General features: G+C 40.4%; 2 protein-coding genes across 3 annotated transcripts; both read right to left on the bottom strand.

Moving 5' to 3' along the window:
* Window positions 1-239: 239 nt before the first annotated feature.
* LOC119885415 (carbohydrate sulfotransferase 12-like) lies at window positions 240-10,178 on the bottom strand. Of its 2 annotated transcripts, none has more exons than XM_038695444.1 (5): window positions 10,043-10,178; window positions 6,819-7,393; window positions 4,569-4,721; window positions 4,231-4,410; window positions 240-3,406 (listed from the first exon to the last, which is right to left on the bottom strand). In XM_038695444.1, the coding sequence occupies exons 2-5, from the start codon at window positions 7,182-7,184 to the stop codon at window positions 2,858-2,860; spliced, it is 1,248 nt and encodes a 415-aa protein (XP_038551372.1). In that variant the 5' UTR covers window positions 7,185-7,393; window positions 10,043-10,178; the 3' UTR covers window positions 240-2,857. The 2 variants fall into 2 exon arrangements, with proteins under 2 accessions (XP_038551372.1, XP_038551379.1); XM_038695451.1 differs by lacking the exon at window positions 10,043-10,178 and adding an exon at window positions 9,654-9,803.
* A 1,009-nt stretch (window positions 10,179-11,187) lies between these two features.
* LOC119885278 (caspase recruitment domain-containing protein 11-like) lies at window positions 11,188-17,621 on the bottom strand (the record flags this gene model as incomplete). The annotated part of the gene is given in 8 exon segments (XM_038695380.1): window positions 11,188-12,291; window positions 12,900-13,015; window positions 13,686-13,807; window positions 14,390-14,572; window positions 15,572-15,689; window positions 16,061-16,156; window positions 16,779-16,863; window positions 17,389-17,621. Coding segments are annotated over 8 exon segments (1,155 nt in total), but the record flags the coding sequence as incomplete, so codon positions are not given.

Genomic DNA, 17,621 nt, shown 5'->3' with positions numbered 1-17,621 from the left:
AATTCAATTTCAGATTTTGCATAGCCTACGATATTAAGTTTGAACATTTCAAAATGAAAAAATATTAAACTCTGATTCAATTTGTGCTGGCACAAATATAACTGATAATACGGAAGGTCAATAATAATGTTGTGCCAGTAATATCAAATATAAATGAAATGGTATCACATATTACTGAGTTAGTATAGATAATTATTTCTTTTCGTCACGAGACAAATGATTTTCACAAAAGGACACAATTACATTTCCCATCATGCCCCACAACCTTTATTTCCCTAGAACAAAGACCAGATGACGCATGACACCATAACACTGATCAAGCTGAACGAATACTTTGCATTTTCCCAAAGTATGAGAGAAGGAACAAGTTTGTCAGACTACAAAGTCTCGTGACCTTGCTTTACAAAAACATGAATCACAAAAATAGATTTTGGGTTTTTGGTCTGTTACACTATTTAATGTTAGGCATTGGCATGAGGTCAAAATGTAGGACGAGGTTTGACACTGCAGCTTCAACCAAACTTTAATCTGTTTAAAGCATTAATGCTGTTGTAGCTTCCCTGTGAAAATATGCATCACCAGTCAAGCTCTAACCTTCATAAAGACCCATCAACACTCTGTTTTCCCTTTACAAAAGCAGCATGTGCGCATAGGTTTTTATTCTGCTAATAAATTAACCTTTTACCTTACACAATGATTCTGTTTTATAGTGTTGCACGTTCAAAGCAAAAACAGCCATGGTGAAAATTGCTGGCATGGTTAACAACAGGACAGTAACATAAGAAAATACAACAAAAAATACTTAAGAGATATAGCAATGTCACTGGCTCACAATCCAAACACTGGTGAGGTGGGAGTGTTTGTTTTCTCTTGCTCAGAGATGATAACAGATATTTGGTGAAACCAGCCGCTGATGCTTAATAAATCTTTCCTATCCAGGTGACAACTAGGTCAATCAAGAGTCAACGTTTGATTAAAATAAACAATACAGTAAAATACTGAATATTTTGTACACAAAATACACAAAACACAAAACAAATAAACCAAAAGGCAGTGAGACAACACTGACTCAATCGTGTGTACATATTAGTGACTTGCAGAATAATGTGGCACACAGCATGTCCATGACATCACATACAGTACAAACCACACAGTAATCCTGCGTGATACACTGGACACAAACACACTGAAAAGAGTCCTAACAGCATCATCAATCACACAAACTCCCATAAAGACAGTACTGTTAAAGGGCTCCGTTGTTTCCTATTTTCTCCAAATAATAAATGTGGTAAACAAGGCCCAGTATATCAAATATACCTTGTTGTGGCTTCACATAGCTCACTGTATTGTGTTCCAAGTAAAAATTAAGTCCTTCTACAAAAATACTTTTTTGCTTTGTAAACGTTTGCAACCCAAGGCACTATCTTATCATCCCACTCTTTTCATATAAAACACAAAGCCCAATGCATGTCCAGATCATGATGTGAGCCAGACTCTAACCATGATCAAACCTTTACTTGGAAACTCTGACCTTAATACTGACCGCAGTCTAATCTTGCACCAAATTTACAGTTGTATATAACATGCTAGCATCAATCCAAATTGTGGAGTGATGTCTTTGCAACAGTACATACTGAAAAACACTACTTGTTGGCTTCACGTAATGTGCTCAGCCCCTTGCTGCCCATGTAAATGCCGTCCCTGTTTATCATGATTAGGGAGGGGAACAACAACACTGTTGCAGTCTCCAGCGGTTACTCAATGTAGTTCAGTGTTAATAACTGCAGCTTGTATGCAAAACCACATCGAATGCTGACAATAACACTGTCATGTTAACAGAAAGCAATAAATGAAAATGTTCCCTTTGTTTAAACAGGCTCAGTGTGTTCATCCAGCTGGGATGAAAACGAAAGAATGTTGAAACTCTAGCTTATGCCTCAAAGGCAAGCTGAGACAAATCCAGCGATGCAGTCTAATGTTTGCTGGAGCTGCTGTGCACCTATATGACGAGGCTACAATGTGGCACATATGCTCTGAAACTGCCAAAATCAAACTCCTAAAATGTTGTCTGAAGATGCAGTAGGGTTTGCCGTTAAGGTGGTGCAATATGTGTTACGTAACATATGAGTATTATTCTGTGTATTTATGAGGTATAAAAGAATTCTATCGGTTTCTGATGATGATAGCTGTCATTAGTATGTATTTAACATAAGCGTCCCTTTCATGCTTAGAATAAACATAGCACGTACACAATGTAAAATAATTTATGTGACAACACTCTAGTGCAACTACACTTAAAAACTTATCTAGTAACACCTTGTTTTAACCAAATTTACTGTCCACTGCATCTGTGAGGTTTCTATGACATCAAACATGGGGTATGGCTCTGTGACATCACATCGGCGAGGTTTCAAACATCCTGCTACAAAGCCTGTGATCACAGTTAGTCAATACACAACTGTGGCATCACAAATGACGGGTGAGGCGTGACATCAGAGTTAAGAGTGCAAGAAACTCAACATGGAGTTTTGAGTTAAGAACTACAGTGAATGTGCAACATCTTGGGGACACGTGCTGTTTGCGAAATCCATATGTCAACTGTCTAACTTTGACTCGTGTGCTTCTTATCTTTGTGATTTAAAAAGAAAAACAATATTGGACAATGGCTATTACCTGGCTTCACCTCAATAGTGTGCTTCCATAGAGTGTCCTTACTAATGTGCACATTCAGTGTAGAGCAGACAAGAACACATCTGCAAAGCCCAGAACAAAAGGGAGGCATCACTGCTGTTGGAGTGTAACATTATTTCATGACAGAGAAAACATTGTGTCTGGGTCTGTTTTGTAGAAACATGAGTCACTCATTGAGGATCGAGTCTGGTCTGTCGTAGCCAAAGAGCCTGAAGTCAGGTTCATACAGCTTGTAGAGTTCTCTCCGAGCCTCCACAGGCACTGTGCTGAACCAATCGGTCTCCCAGCTGCTAGCTGTGAGGTTTCTGTGGGAGGTGGGGAACTCCACCACATTGTCCACCCGCAGCTGGCGCAGGAGGTGCTCAGCGTCCTCCTCTGCCGTCTCCAGGTGGCCCACAAAGTCATACTGAATCTGGCATGGATGGCAAAGCCGATACACCTGCCTCCAGTGCTCATTAAAGGGCATCTCCTTCTCTGTCTGAGGGTCCAGGAGGTACTGGATGAAGTGGGAGAAGGAGGGATGGATACCCACCGCGAACGCCTCATCCACAGAAGCAGGAGGTGTCGGCTGGTTGGCATAGCGGCGCAGCATGATCTGTGCAAAGCGCCGATAGAACTCCTCATTGGGTAGCTCAAATTTATTCCGGTAGGCAGAGATGAGGCGCACAAAGGGGTCCCGCACAAAAAGAAACTTGGTGTACTTCTTCAGCTTCACCTTTGAAAATGAATTAAAAATATATTTAACTATTACACATGTGATGGGGCAATTAATTGAAATTTTGAATGCAATTGAAAACAATAAATAAAGCAACTATTAACATTCTTAAAGACATGACAGAGGACTCTACAGTTTAGAGAAACAATGATGACTTTTTAAAAATATAATTCTCTGGCCAAAAGCACACAGTGACGCAGCTGGAAACTGGTTGGGTTTCACTTCTTAAAGTGACCTCTGCATCATGATGCTCTGTCATCAGTCTGGTCCACCAAAAAAAACACCTCAAAACAATAAAACTGAGGTCCTTGTGTGGGAGGTACAGAATCAACACAAGTGAATTAAAGCTAGCAGATGTAATAATATGATATTGATGTCAGGATATGGCACTAGCAGAACCTGAATGCACAAGCGTGAGTTGGTAATCACAGAGAAATGCTTTGCTAGATGTGTGTGTGTGTAGATAAAAATACTGTAGCTTAGTGTGACACTGAAGAATGCCGCATCTCTGATTTAGGTCTTATGTGTCGCAAATAAAACGTCAGGCAAAAGCAAAGCACTTCCCATGAGAGGAGCACCTACTAATCAGGCTGTACTTAACGATTTAAGGGGGTGTTACAGTAAATTTCACAACAATGCACTAAAACTCAGGTACAGCCGTGAAGCTCTGCACCTGAGGGAAATTCAGACTGACAAAGTGCAAAACTGACAAAGTGCAAAACATGCACCATGCAAAAAAATACAGCAATTAACACAGTAATCTGTATGGTGACGTAATATTTTCTTATCATCACCAGACAACATAGTATAGTATTTGAACCGACCTTCATTAGGTGCTTTGCAAACTTGCCGTAACGCTTCCAGAACTTGTTGAAGGTAAAGTGCATGCTGCTGTTGTGGACCAGGTCCCTGGGGATGGCCAACGGGTCTCTCTGGGGAACACCATCCCGCAGGAGACTTTCACTGAGGATTATCATGATGCGCTTCCAGTTACTGCACGCTACCTGAGAGGAGGGAGGCAGGGAGCACCTCTAAATGTCTCATAATAATGTGTGTGCGTGTACTGATTGTCATCCGTTCCAGTTCTTATTCCCCATTTATTGAAAAGAGCACAAATCTCAACATAAACATGCATCATACATTAACTGTTAAAGCAGCGTACCTTGGGAACATAGCAGTAGATAATGCCATGCCTGTCATCCACAATAAGGTGATCCAGGTCCTTGTTGGGAATGTCATCAAACGAACGATTTTTGCCAGGAAACACCACGCTGTCATTAGCGCACATCTCCTGAAGTAACCTCCGCCGCTGCTCCTGATTACAAAATTTGGCAAAAGCACAGACACATTTTTCTTACAGCACCAAACAAACATATACAAATAAATTAAAGGAGACATTTACAAATGCAAAAGCCTTTACTCTTTTATGCACATTAAACAAGGATTGGTACCAGTAAGCTCTGCATGCTGGTCAGATTCATCATCTTGTTTACTTTAAGGCGAGACGCCACAGCACAGAATAATGATTTTACTCCAGTCAAAAAGTTATTTTACGTCTACTATTACCATACTTTCATAAAATGTACAAAACAATTGTGAATAATATATATATTAACTTTATTATTTGTCTATTTTATACCAAATCCAATTTCATCAAAGTTTGACCGGCACTTTTAAAACTCTCCACATTTAATCATATATTGTTTGAAAGCTTGTTTTCTAGAGCACAATCTATATATCATATATCTGTAAGAGATGTGTTCATGTGACAAGCTTTTTTATGATTTTTATGCCAAGCTTGTTATTGCGTTAACTATTCTTTAACAGACATTTTCTCAAAATGACATGTTTACTGTCCACCAAGTATATAATTTTACACACTGTTTTAATTATAGCAAGACATCTCCAGAGGCTTTTTTAAATAGCTTTCGTCATTCTCATTTTATGTGACATATTATCTATATAATATGTCAAAAAACGCTCACACGTGTGAGAGGCATTTTTTGGAAAAATCAATAACAAAACAATATTTTGATAAACCGTTCTGTTAATTTCTGGCCATTTCGTATATTATCACAATTAAACCCAAAGAAGTCCATCTGACTCTTAATAATGTGCTGGAAAATGGATTTTGTGCGGTATCCACATATTTAATTAGGAAAGACCTCATTTGCATAAAAAACATAAAAGATTGTTATTCAAAAAAAGCTTGTAGTTATGTATAGCTACTTTCAGCTTGGAAAGTTTCATTGTTATTTGAGTAAAGTTGGGGGAAAAGCCTAGTTGACTATGGAGTCTTGCCTTAATCAATAGCTCCTGACTTTCAGGGCCTCCACACCCACACAGGTGTTTCCACTTATCCTAGCTGATTAGACCTGGCTCTTGAAGGAGTCGGGTGGAGCTCTGCTTGGATTACATGAGGTCATAACGAACGAGTATGAACGATAAAGCTGGAAATCCTCCCACCCACACAGTTGCAACAAAATTAATAAGAGGGTCACAGAGAAGTCAATTAAACAGTGCTTACACGCCCGCACAGTTCAGAGGAGGAGTCTAATTGGGCAATTTAACTGAAAAGACCTGTGTGGGTGAGCTTTAGACGTTAGCAGTGTCCATGTGTGTCTGCTTGTGTTTAGACAACATTTGAGAACTTTGGCTTATGTAAGAAAAACTAGTCAATATTTCTCAAAGTATCAAAATTGCTCAAATATCTAAGTATTGTATTGGCACTAATATAAGACAAAAGAACGTAAGATGCTCAGCCCTGTACATACAATATAAGAATGTTGAATCCAATGTTTAGGAGTTCAATTTAGTTTCAAGTTATTGCAACGTTTTCATAAACCATCAATATTACAAGGCTTTAAAGCTTACTCCAATTAGCAGATCACAAATGATCTTGATTAGCTTCTTTTATATAATGTTACGCTCACATGATTTGAATGAGGGGAGCCGCTGCTGTCAACCAATCAGGGTCCAGAGAGTGTGTTCTGTATGCGAGTCCTCCCTTTTGTTTTCCTTGTACGGGAAAAACAAAGGTGGAACTAATGACGTCAATGATGACTCTGTTCTGTTTATGTGTCCTGTTAAGCCATGCCTGAGTCACCATGCAGCTGCCACACTGGCATAAATGGAATGGGGCCATAATGAATATTATCATTTACACGTGTGCTTTTCCTGCTCCCACGTGTCAGAATGTCTTCTGTGAAAAGATGCAATTCAAATGTCATTTATATGGCGCCAATTCATAACAGAACTTACATCATTGCACTTTTCATATAGAGCAATTCTGGACCGTACTCCTTTTTATTTAAAAAGTTGTATTCCTTCAATCAACCCAGCCCACCCTAACAATTGAACACTACTGATACTATTAAAGAAAATAGTAATAATAATAATTTCATATATTAACCTGTCTCTCACGGAGCTCTGCTGCTACAGGAGCCAGGTGAATCTTCCACTCCCGCCGCGGTATATACCGTTCTTCTGCTTTCTCTGATTGGTTAGTGTCTGCTGGGGCGGGGTCTGTGGGCTCACCAGTTCCCGGCTCTAAGAACTGGTTAACGAAGGCATCGATGTCGGACAGGAAGGACGGGGTTCGGGAGGTTTGGGGCCGCTGCTGGGGAGGTGGGGGTTGTGGGATTTTGGGTCCCGGTGACACAGGAGTGTGCAAATACAGGTGAGACGCTCCGACGTCATCCCAGTAGATAATGATCAGGAGGATCATGAAGGCCGAGCCCAGGACGACAAAAATGCGGAACATCCTGGACGTTCCCATTGTGGCTGTTGCTCGCTACAGGATCACCATGGCAACAGAGTCAAGGTCCAAGAGCTCTCTCTCACCATGGAGACAGATGGCCGCTATAGCCGAGTCTGTGGTAGGATGGGGCTTGTCATGGTGCTGGTGCACTACAGGAGTGTGCTGTACAGGCGTCTAACTGGCCATCCATGGATTTGCTCTCACTTCTGCTCCATGCCTGCGGCGCCCTGCACAGAGAGACACCGTCTTATGGTCCATCTTTCTCAAAATAACCACTTCTACTTCGAAAATCAGATTATGGACTTGCCTCATCGTTGGCTAGCATGCCGCCACCAATCACATTTTAACACAGACAATATTTCATCAAAACAGTGGATTATTTTGTAATTTTTTATAGCACGTTACAACGAGAAGAAACACTGACAAGCTAATAAAGACACAGGGAATTTATAAAATCAAGTTAAATGTAAAGTATAATAATGAAAGACAGTGTTCGTAAGTGTTGCTGGATTTCTTGTGTTTTTCCCCCTATTCAAGCACCCGGGTAGATTATCACTCTTAGAAAGCATACAGATTTCAAGATTTCAAAAGTAAAAACCTTATCTTATGTTTTCTTGCTCTGCTGCTGATTAAAAAGAGCTTACAGCAAAGTGAGCAAGTCTTACGCTTTAGTGGCTTCAAATTTCTGACACTACATGGACTGAATTTCTCCCTCATCTCTCTTGAGTTGATTTAACTCCCACTCCCAGCAGCAAAATCACAAGTGGCTGTCAAATGTCTGCATGCCAGGGGGCTCTGCATACCAGGAGTCCTAATGATTATGGTACAGCATCGGCACACTTTAATACTCAGCAGCCCTGATGTAATAAAAGCCCCTATGTTAGCCACCTTTGAAAGAGGGCCAATTTCAAATATTTTACACACCTAACCAAGATACGCTCCGCATGGATAAAAACACAGAGACTTACTGTGCTCCTGCAATGCACAAACTAGCCTATTACTTTGTGGAGAGCTGGAGAACATGTGGCTTATCTCAATCACAAGTCACATTTCTTAATTCCATTTTATCTCCAGTCTATCTTCTCCTTCGTGTGCAGTTCAAAAGTTGTAGGGCGTCATTTTTCCCCCATTCTGACACTCTAAATATGGAGCTCTCGTGCAACAGACGACAACTCATTTCCTCTTTCCTAGAGCTAAGAGAGGACCACTGACATGAAAAATAATCATTCCCCTCTCCAGAGGCTGCAGACTACACTCCTCTTCCTCTCTAGGCAACAACAAATTTACTGCTGCCCTATAATGTACATCATATCAGACGTATCAGGGGCAGGAGATGCTAAGATCTTCCGTCCATGGTGGAATGTGGGAAGTGAATTTCCTCAAGTACTCTAGTTACTACGATTTTGAGGGACCATTTTATTCTACTTTATACTTCAGCTCCATTACATTACAGAGGGAAGAATTTTGTACTTTTTCCCCCCTACTTTGTCTGACTATAATATCTGACTACTGTTGTTACTCCTTTACAAATAAATATTTTGAATAGAAAACAGCATGATCACAGATTCTTATGGATCACACTATCCAACAGTATATAAAATAGCAGATAGTAGCTCCTAAGAGCACCATCCCAACCAACTACGACAGTAAAATGCAACTTACATATTAATGTGTACATCAAAACATAACATAACCATCAGCTACAACTAACAATTATTTTCATTCAAGATCAATCTAATTATTTTCTCAATTGATTTAATATATTTCATTTGGTTAACGAAATATTAATAGAACAGAAAAATTTGCATCATAATATCCTAGAGCCCAAGGTGACTTTATGAAATGCCCCGTGTTGTCTGAAAGTCCAAAACCTAAAAATATGAATTGACTAATTAATAAACGATATATCATACAAATAATAATAATATATAGGCCTAAATATACATACACACACACACAAATAAATAAATTTCTACAATACTTTCTATAATGTCCACTATTTAACTTTTGGCAGTTTTTCTTTAAACTGCAACTCTAAATAAAACAGCATAACACTCACAGGGGCCATGTTTCTGCACTGGGTTTTGCTTTTTATACTTAAAGTATTAATAATGATACATACTTGTACTGTAGTATTTTTACAGTATGACAGTTGTACTTTTACTTTGTAAAGTATCTGAATACTTACTCTACCACTATGGACAGTAGTAGGCTGAAGCATGAAATTACTATTTGGGAAAAGGTTACAGAGGAGCAACACCCCTTTACATGTCTCTCCGTTCACGCGCCTTTCTGTGTTGACATAAATCTTTTCGGTGTCTACATCATGTCAAGACGTCTCAATGTAGATTTACGTCGCGCTGCAGAGTATTCTTTATTAGAGAATGGTCATATTGCCTTACAACTCGTCCACGTTTGTTGTTTACGCCGGCGTCAGACCAGCTGTGCGGAGAACGGATAGAGCCATAAAAAGCAGCGCGAGCTTACCCGACGACAGATAGATCACACCGTTCCGTCCGCAGCAGCCGCCAGCGGATGCCAGACCGGACACAATGTAGCCTTTGACGGGAGAGCAGAGCCGCGGGAACGGGCTGTTCCTGGTTCGGTTCATTAAGGCGTCGCGTGGAGCTGTCAAATTTACGTGGAGACAATGCAGCGTAGGAAGACAACGAGCTTCCGTGCAGCCTGTGGTTTCATCAATACACGCTGTCGGTGTGCCTACAGCCTTATCGGAGTGCCCAAGTGTTGCTCAGCCCTGGAGCGAAGGCGCATGCAAAAACACCTTGTTTCAACAGAGTGGGGACGTGTTACTCTGCGTTCAAGATTTTCTTGTTAATAACACAAAAAAAGACGAATAAAAGGAAACACCTTCTCACCTCTTCCCGTACCCGCGAGCTCCCAGCGCCGCGTCAGCTGCCTGGGATGAGAGATAGGTTTTTTTTTTTCCTCGGAGATGGAGCGGGAGCACGCAAAGCACCGCGAGAGTTTGTAGCAGAGGTTTGTGCAGAGTGAGCTCATGAAGGGAAAAAATTCACTTTTCTGGGTCAGCTCCAGCATAACATGTCTCTGCTCTGGGATGATTTATGTAGACAGTCTCTCCCCCCCACACTCCCCCTCCTCCCTTCCCTCCCACAGGAGCAGCATGCTGAAAATAACCGGCTCTACCTGCAAAAGCAAATGTCATCTTCACTCAGAAAATGAGACCAAAAGAATGATAATAAGGAAATGTGGCTGTGGGGATCAGTGTCTATTTCTGTTACCTCCAGCTTAAAATCCTGTTATCTGTGAACTCTCTTCATCCTGTGACATCAAACACAGCAAGGAGCTCCAACAGAGCCTCTGATTCACTCTGAACACACACACACTGATACACACAACATGCACACACACACATCATCATCATCATCTGCTTTCAATCAGCATCACACTTTTCACCCCCATTCCTGTTTTTACTCTCATCGCTTTGTTCTCAAGAATTTGCTTAATATAACTCGGTACTCTGGCAGTCATTCTCCTTTAAAAACACACACACACACACACACACACACACACACACGTCATGTTTCTATCACTTCAGAGAACATGGACTTACATTTCCTGGAGATGTATCCTAATCCCAACCTTAATCCAAACCTAACCATACCCTAACCTTAAATCAAGTCTTTACACTAAAATATAATGATTTATGTTACTGTGTTTTGTCCCCAAAAGGAAGGCGAGTGCCCACAATGTGACAGTATGAACAGATTTTTGTCCCCACAACATGAGTAAAGCACACACACACACACACACACACACACACACCAGAGGACAAAAAGATTACAAAAATATGCAATGTGGTGCAATTGGGATTATTTGTCCTTTCTAAGCACTGGGAGACATAAATATACCATGTATATAATCACGTTACATTTTATTATGTTTATTTACATATATGTGTGTACTTTTTGTGATGATTATTACATTTTACCATCCAAAACATTGAAAGTATAGTAGAATAGTATAAATATTAGCCTTTCTATTACACTGCATGGAGCAAAAATGCAGTGGTTTTGACTAAAGTAAGGCTGTTCTGGGTTTCTTATATCCAGTATGTGGCTGATATGAGCATTTGAATACTGCATATTGCCCTATGCATGCACCTCCCCACAGATGAGGAGATTATCTTTCTCCCTTACGAAAGAGGTTACTCTAAATCCCTCCGTGGCCTGCCCATATTTGTAAAATTTAACCTTCTGGTCTGTCTCAACACAGCTTTTTAAGCTGCAGGAATCAGCAAAGTGGCCAGAGACTGTGCTGGTTTAGTGAGTTATAGATAAAATAGCTGAGCAAATCCAGAAATGGCATTTTACATGAGTCTGTGTTTCAGATTTGAAGGGGTTCGGGGTTATCCAGCTGATAATGAGTTCTGGCACAGCTGACTTTTTAAAATCACTGAGCTTGGATGTTATGTTTCTTCCTGCTTACTTAATGTTGATTTAAATTCTGCAGCACAAAACCATGGTAATTCTTCAGATTTTTGGTTGAAATTATTTGACTGGAGTCTTTACAGTGTGGAAATCCGACATTAGCCACCAGAGGACAGTACAATCAAAGTTATGTAGGCTCAGACCGAAATTGAAAGTTCACAGAAGTGCACTTTGAACACGTTCTCCTTAAATGCTAAACCTTGAAGTTAAAAAAGACCCTTTTTGATGTTTTTCATTTGTTTATTTCTCTAAATCAAAGGAAAGGCACACATTTACAAAATATATAATGCATTAATTGTAAGTCTATAACAAGCAAGTGTCCACATGTGCATTTTTATGTCTGAGCATAAATATATATATGCATGAAAGCATAATTTACAAGGTCTGTTTAATGGTGCTCAGCTACACGTGTTCATTTTCATGTACAGACCGTTGTGTTTTTCTGTGTGTGTGTCTACAGGAGGTCCTGCTCCACCCAAACCATCTTCTTCTGCTCCTCCAGTATCCGGTCTTTGATGACCTTTATGAGGTCGTCTGTCCCTGTCCAGGACTCAGGCTCCAGGCTGGCGTACAGGCAGGGAATGCCCTCCAGCTCCTTCTCTTTTGCCCGACACATCTTCACAAACTCATCCTCCTCCACGCGCAGAGGCAACTTCCTGTGTGGACAGGAAACAGGAAGGAAGCAACGCTGCAGTGGTGAGTGCGGTAACGTTCGGAACCCAGTATCTCAGATGAAATCCCGTAGACACTTTGCAACAGTGGTTTGTGTACTTTGTTGTAATTCTCAGAAAGATTACACTCAGTAATAGGTTTACGTGCTATTTGTCTATTTAAAGGCACAATCCAACAGAAAATACGTCAAAGCATCAGGTTAGACACTCCCTAACAATTATAGCAAGAAACGGAAGACTGTATCTCCACTGATATTATCATCAACACACCAGAGTGAAATGCAGCCACACGACATGTTGTATTTTGAAAAAGGTGCCAAATTCTCACCTTTGTGGAAAGGAAAAAGCTCGTGCTCAGCTACTCCAACAACTGGTTCAATTTCACAACTATTGTCTGAATGTCATTGTGCAGGAAACCTCACGTCTAGATGCATAGTTTAAGTCCTTAGTTCAATCTCTTCACCTGCTTGCATGAAAAATGTCATGCAAGGATGGACATGTGTTAGTTTATGGAAAAAGTCTGTGACTGCAGGTGTGGGTAAGAGGCACTAAGTAAATGTGTGAGAGGGCTGAGTGACATTTGTTTAGCCTACCGTAACTTCTTGATGTTTTTCTCACAGATCTTGACATAGATGATGATTGGGTAGATTTCTCTCCGCAGCAGGTCTTTAATGCAGCTCAGCTCAGCCTCCAGCAGGCAGTGCTTGCCCTGGTGACCGGTAAAAAACAAATACTCATCTGTACTGTGTACATGTCCATACATAATGGAACACATGCACTGTAGATAGGTGCACAGCATTGCACATAACACAATAAAACTTATTCAGAGGGCATTTTGCCTGCTTAATCAAATGTAAAATGACATAGTGGGACTTTTCACATCATACGAATGAAAGGAACAAAATTAAGTCAGAAGATCACAACTTTTTTTCTCCTCTGTTGGCCAAAGATGGACAGTAATTGAATTCACGTATGAATCCAAAATTTTTTTAATGTGAATTCAAATACTTCAACAAGGAAAAAGGAATAGTTCCACATATGGAAATATGCCTTTTTGCTTTCTTGAAGAGAGGTAAATGAGTAGATCAATATCACTCTCATGTCTGTACAGTAATATGAAGCTAGGGTCAGCAGCTGGTTAGCTTAGCTTAGCACAAAGACTGGAAACAATTGTGAAAAGCTAGCCCTGCTTTGTTCTCCAGATACATATTGACTTAATACGTGAGATTGTTTTTTCAGACTATTCCACAAAGTGCAAACGACATAACAAACACACAAGAACAAACACATAAGCAGACCAAACACACAAGAACAAACACATAAGCAGATAAAGGCAGGTGTGTATGTACACACACACACACACGTAAATAATTGCCTACCTTAGCAGCGACAGCCTCTATGTTTTCTCGGGTGATGCATTCAAATGTGGCATGTTTCTCTCTGTAGTGAATGAAGGGCTCCACATTCTGTTTCAGATGAAACTCTTCTTTGGACATGACGTCTAAACATAAAACAGCCAATAGAGTTAAATACAGTAGTATACAAAGAGAGAAAACAAAACGTTCTAAAACATGTTGAGAAACTGTGGGCACAGAAATATAGTGTGTTGAATTGTTAATGATCACCACAGCACAATAAATACAGAAGGAACAGAAACTTTTGAGGTTTTTGCCCAGGGGACTCTCCATGTAGTCAAGACATCACGCAGATGTTCGACTCTGTACACCAGCAACTTGTCTGACCCCCCCGACATGGGAGCAGTTGGTTTGTCTAAAATATACCTTTTGGGGATTTGAATGCCTCTGTGACATTGTCATCATCATGCATCATTCTCCTAATTATCAAGTAGGCCATCTTGCACACTGCCCCCACCGTGTCTCTGGTTACACACCTTAACATTTACTCCACAGTGCAGTACAATAGTTGACCTGAATCCCAGTAGTAGCTTCCTTTTCCCCGCTTCTCCCCCCTTGTTATCCACTATCTCCTCTATATTTGATTCACAATTGATGAACGAGGTGGAATTGTGATTAAGATGACGGGCTTTGCAGCAAGCTTTTGTTTGTCCCCAACATACACTGACCTGGATTGCAGGTATTAAAGTCCATGGCTCCCCCCATGTTGAGTATTTTCTGGATAAAGGTTTTGGCTAGAGCAGTGGGAGTGAAGAGGACTGGTCTTCTCCTCTGGGTCCGCTGGGGCGTGACGGGACTGTAGGGAATCAGGCTCAAACTCCTGCTCAGCTCACTGTCTGGGTCAGCAGCATCTGTTTTCAGCCAAGACAGCAGAAGAGGTACACACAATGATACACACATGGGCAGACAGCCTGAAGCTCCACAAGGTACCCGATTATCAATTTAAATCCTCGGAACAGGAATTTTTAACCTTTAGTTAACTTGCCTCTTGTAGGAGCTAACCCATTTTCAAGATAAAGATTCACACGCTAAAACATTGTATACTTTACATACTGTATGTGGAATAAAAATTAACTTTGTTTAAGGATAAAACAATGGTTTTCACAAAGTATGATTACTGTGCTCGCCTTCAGTGATATTCTTCTATTCATATTCTTCTTATGGACATTTTTTAAGGATGCTGCAACATCGTTATACTCAGGAAATTCATTCAACCTTCAAAATGCTCAGTTCATTTAGGACATTTGCATTTATTCACAACTGTTCTATTTTTGTGTCCTTTCAAATTAATGTATTTTAAAACAAAGTTGAAGTTTTTAGTTCTTTTCGAACCCAAGATTTTTATATCCAAATACACTCACTATAGGCTTCAACTGTCCCATTAACCTACACTTTAAGTGACCCTTCAACTGCTTTCACCCATTACATGGTTGCTGATTTTTATTCTTCAGTGTATAGTTCAACTACTTTCAGATCTTTTGCTTCAGCTGACATTTCAACTGCCTATAATGCACACTTCAGCATTTCATCTGCTTTCACCCCTTACACATCAACTGACATTTTAGCAGTTTTTTCAGCACTTTCACTTCAACTTCATTCAGTGCTTGTGCTTAAACTGAAGTTTTCAAGCACTTCTGTTTGAGCTGCTAATTTAACTGCTTTCAATATTTAGATTTTCTCTGCCACTTAAAACTGAAACTTTCAACTGTTTCAGCATATCTAATTTTGAAACAGTAAAATTTCAGCAGCATGCTGCGTACATTTCTTTTCAGAAAATGTTGCCTCTTACTAATGTTTTTTTCTAGCTACTGATGTGGAGTTTTGTTCCCTCTGCATCACTTTGGACTCACCTTCTGGTCTAAGCATCTCAAAACTTTGTCTGGGTAGTGTTGTGCTTGCTGAGTTGATGATCCTCACGCGTTCACTGCTGTTCATTCGCTTGTACTTGATATCCACCCTGCTGACAAACTACAAATCAAACAGACATAGAGAAGTATTATTGGAGGCATCTTAGCTATACTGCTTTGTTCCACAATGCTGCACATACTGAGATGACAAAATTATACCTGAGTTATAAAGTTTTTATGGCTGTTTTAATATTGTTTTGCTGTTGTAAAATCACTTACAAAATTTGTCATGTGGAATGAAATCATATGGGGTGTAAGTGATTGATAACAAAATACACATTCTTTAGTTTCAGTTAAGAAGTATTCGTTCACAGTGATGTTTCAGTGCGTTCAACACAAGACATGTGAGCCTGAAGGCTGTGGCATGAGTGCACCACTGTACTGAAGAGACTAAAGTCTTGTTCCACAACAGGAGGTTTTGCACTTCATTACCTGTAGTATCTGAGTGAGGAAGATGCTGGCTCTAGACATGCGTGGGCTGGCTTTAGGATCAGGAGAGGGGCTGCCTTCTTCCGGCTGTAAATTGTTCTGTACAGGCACATGCACACAACTTATATATCAGACACAGTGACGAACAAGTAAACAGCTCTATTTGCTTTTTCTTTGTTGAAGTAATGCACAATTCCGACTTAAAATAATGCAGAATGTTTTAGTAGCGGAAACGTTGCAAGGCTTAAACTTAAGTAGGGATGTCGCGATAAAGTTGTTTTGACCATTGATCATTAATATTAAGCTTCTGCTGACACCAAGTAAACCTACACAAAAATTAGCTAAACAACTTAAATGGGTTTGACATCACAACAGCCCTGGACCTTGAACAAAAAGGGTTTCTTATATTTGTTTTGTATGACATCTGTAGAGAGGAGTGGCAGTGTTTGGAGAGTCCTCTCTTGATTTCCAGCACGAAGCAAATTGTTTCAACTAACAATACAATTTAAGAGTAAATATAATCTGCAAAATATAATTAATAAACATGCAAAGCGACCTTGAATGATGCCAGGTGCTGCAGAAGAGTTGCTTTGACATATTGCTTCAGTCAAATGGGAATGTGTGGCTATGATAATGTCACATATTCAAATATATCTATATGATTTTTGAACTTTACCCCTCCCCCTCCCAAAAAATTCAGGAAAGTTCAGATGTGTCTTACCCTGCTGTTGCGATGGATTTCATTCTCTTCTTTCCCCCCTCGACACACTAACTTCTGAATTTTTACCAAGAGCAGCTGCTGGGCCCTACATTCACACACACACACACACACACACACACACACAGAACTCAACATTTTATGATTTTGACGCAACTAAAAAAGTAAAATGTATTATCATTTAAGAGTCTGCCCTGCCTCAAGCTGTTTCCTGTTCTTCTTGGTGACAACATATTGTGGGACTTGGGTGTAAAAATGTACAGAGGTGTGTGTGTGTGTGTGTGTGTGAGTGAGTGTGCATGTGTTTGTGTGTGACTAGATTCTTCTGCTGTGTTGGGGAGATCAGTGAAACTTTGCATCCTGAAAGTGGATGTAGACCCCTCAGGACCCCTGCTAAACTTTGCATAGCTGCTCAACTGTTAAATCACGTTTGCATCCTGCTCAGGATCCTGCAGCACTATTGCAGAACAGACGCATGTTACTCACTTACGTCCAGCATTTCAAGCGTCTTTGACACCACACTGGCTTTCTAACATTATAATTTAACTGCGCGTGTTTCATATCTTAATGTCAGAATGTCAGCGCTTTTAGTTTTAATAGAACTTCACTATACCGTGAGTTGCTGGGTATGGTGCCACGGTCGGGCAGGTTGGAGCCGGTGTAGGGGTCGACACGAGAACAGAGCCACTCACAGCGGCTCTGGTGCCTGGTGTCCAGCACATGCACCACCTCATCACAGTGCACACTCAGAGTGCAGTTGTCTGATTGGCTGGAGATATTGAGATTGACCCGTATGTAGAAGGAGTCACCAGAAGCCAGTGAGCCATCCGCTAGATCCCTCTGAAG

This window comes from Micropterus salmoides, unplaced genomic scaffold (assembly GCF_014851395.1).
Source record: "Micropterus salmoides isolate LMB-PRFRI ecotype aquatic unplaced genomic scaffold, ASM1485139v1 Ms_hic_scaffold_10, whole genome shotgun sequence".
NCBI lineage: Eukaryota > Metazoa > Chordata > Actinopteri > Centrarchiformes > Centrarchidae > Micropterus > Micropterus salmoides.
The sequence above is the reverse complement of the archived record's forward strand: the minus strand, read 5'-3'. Positions and strand labels throughout refer to the sequence as shown.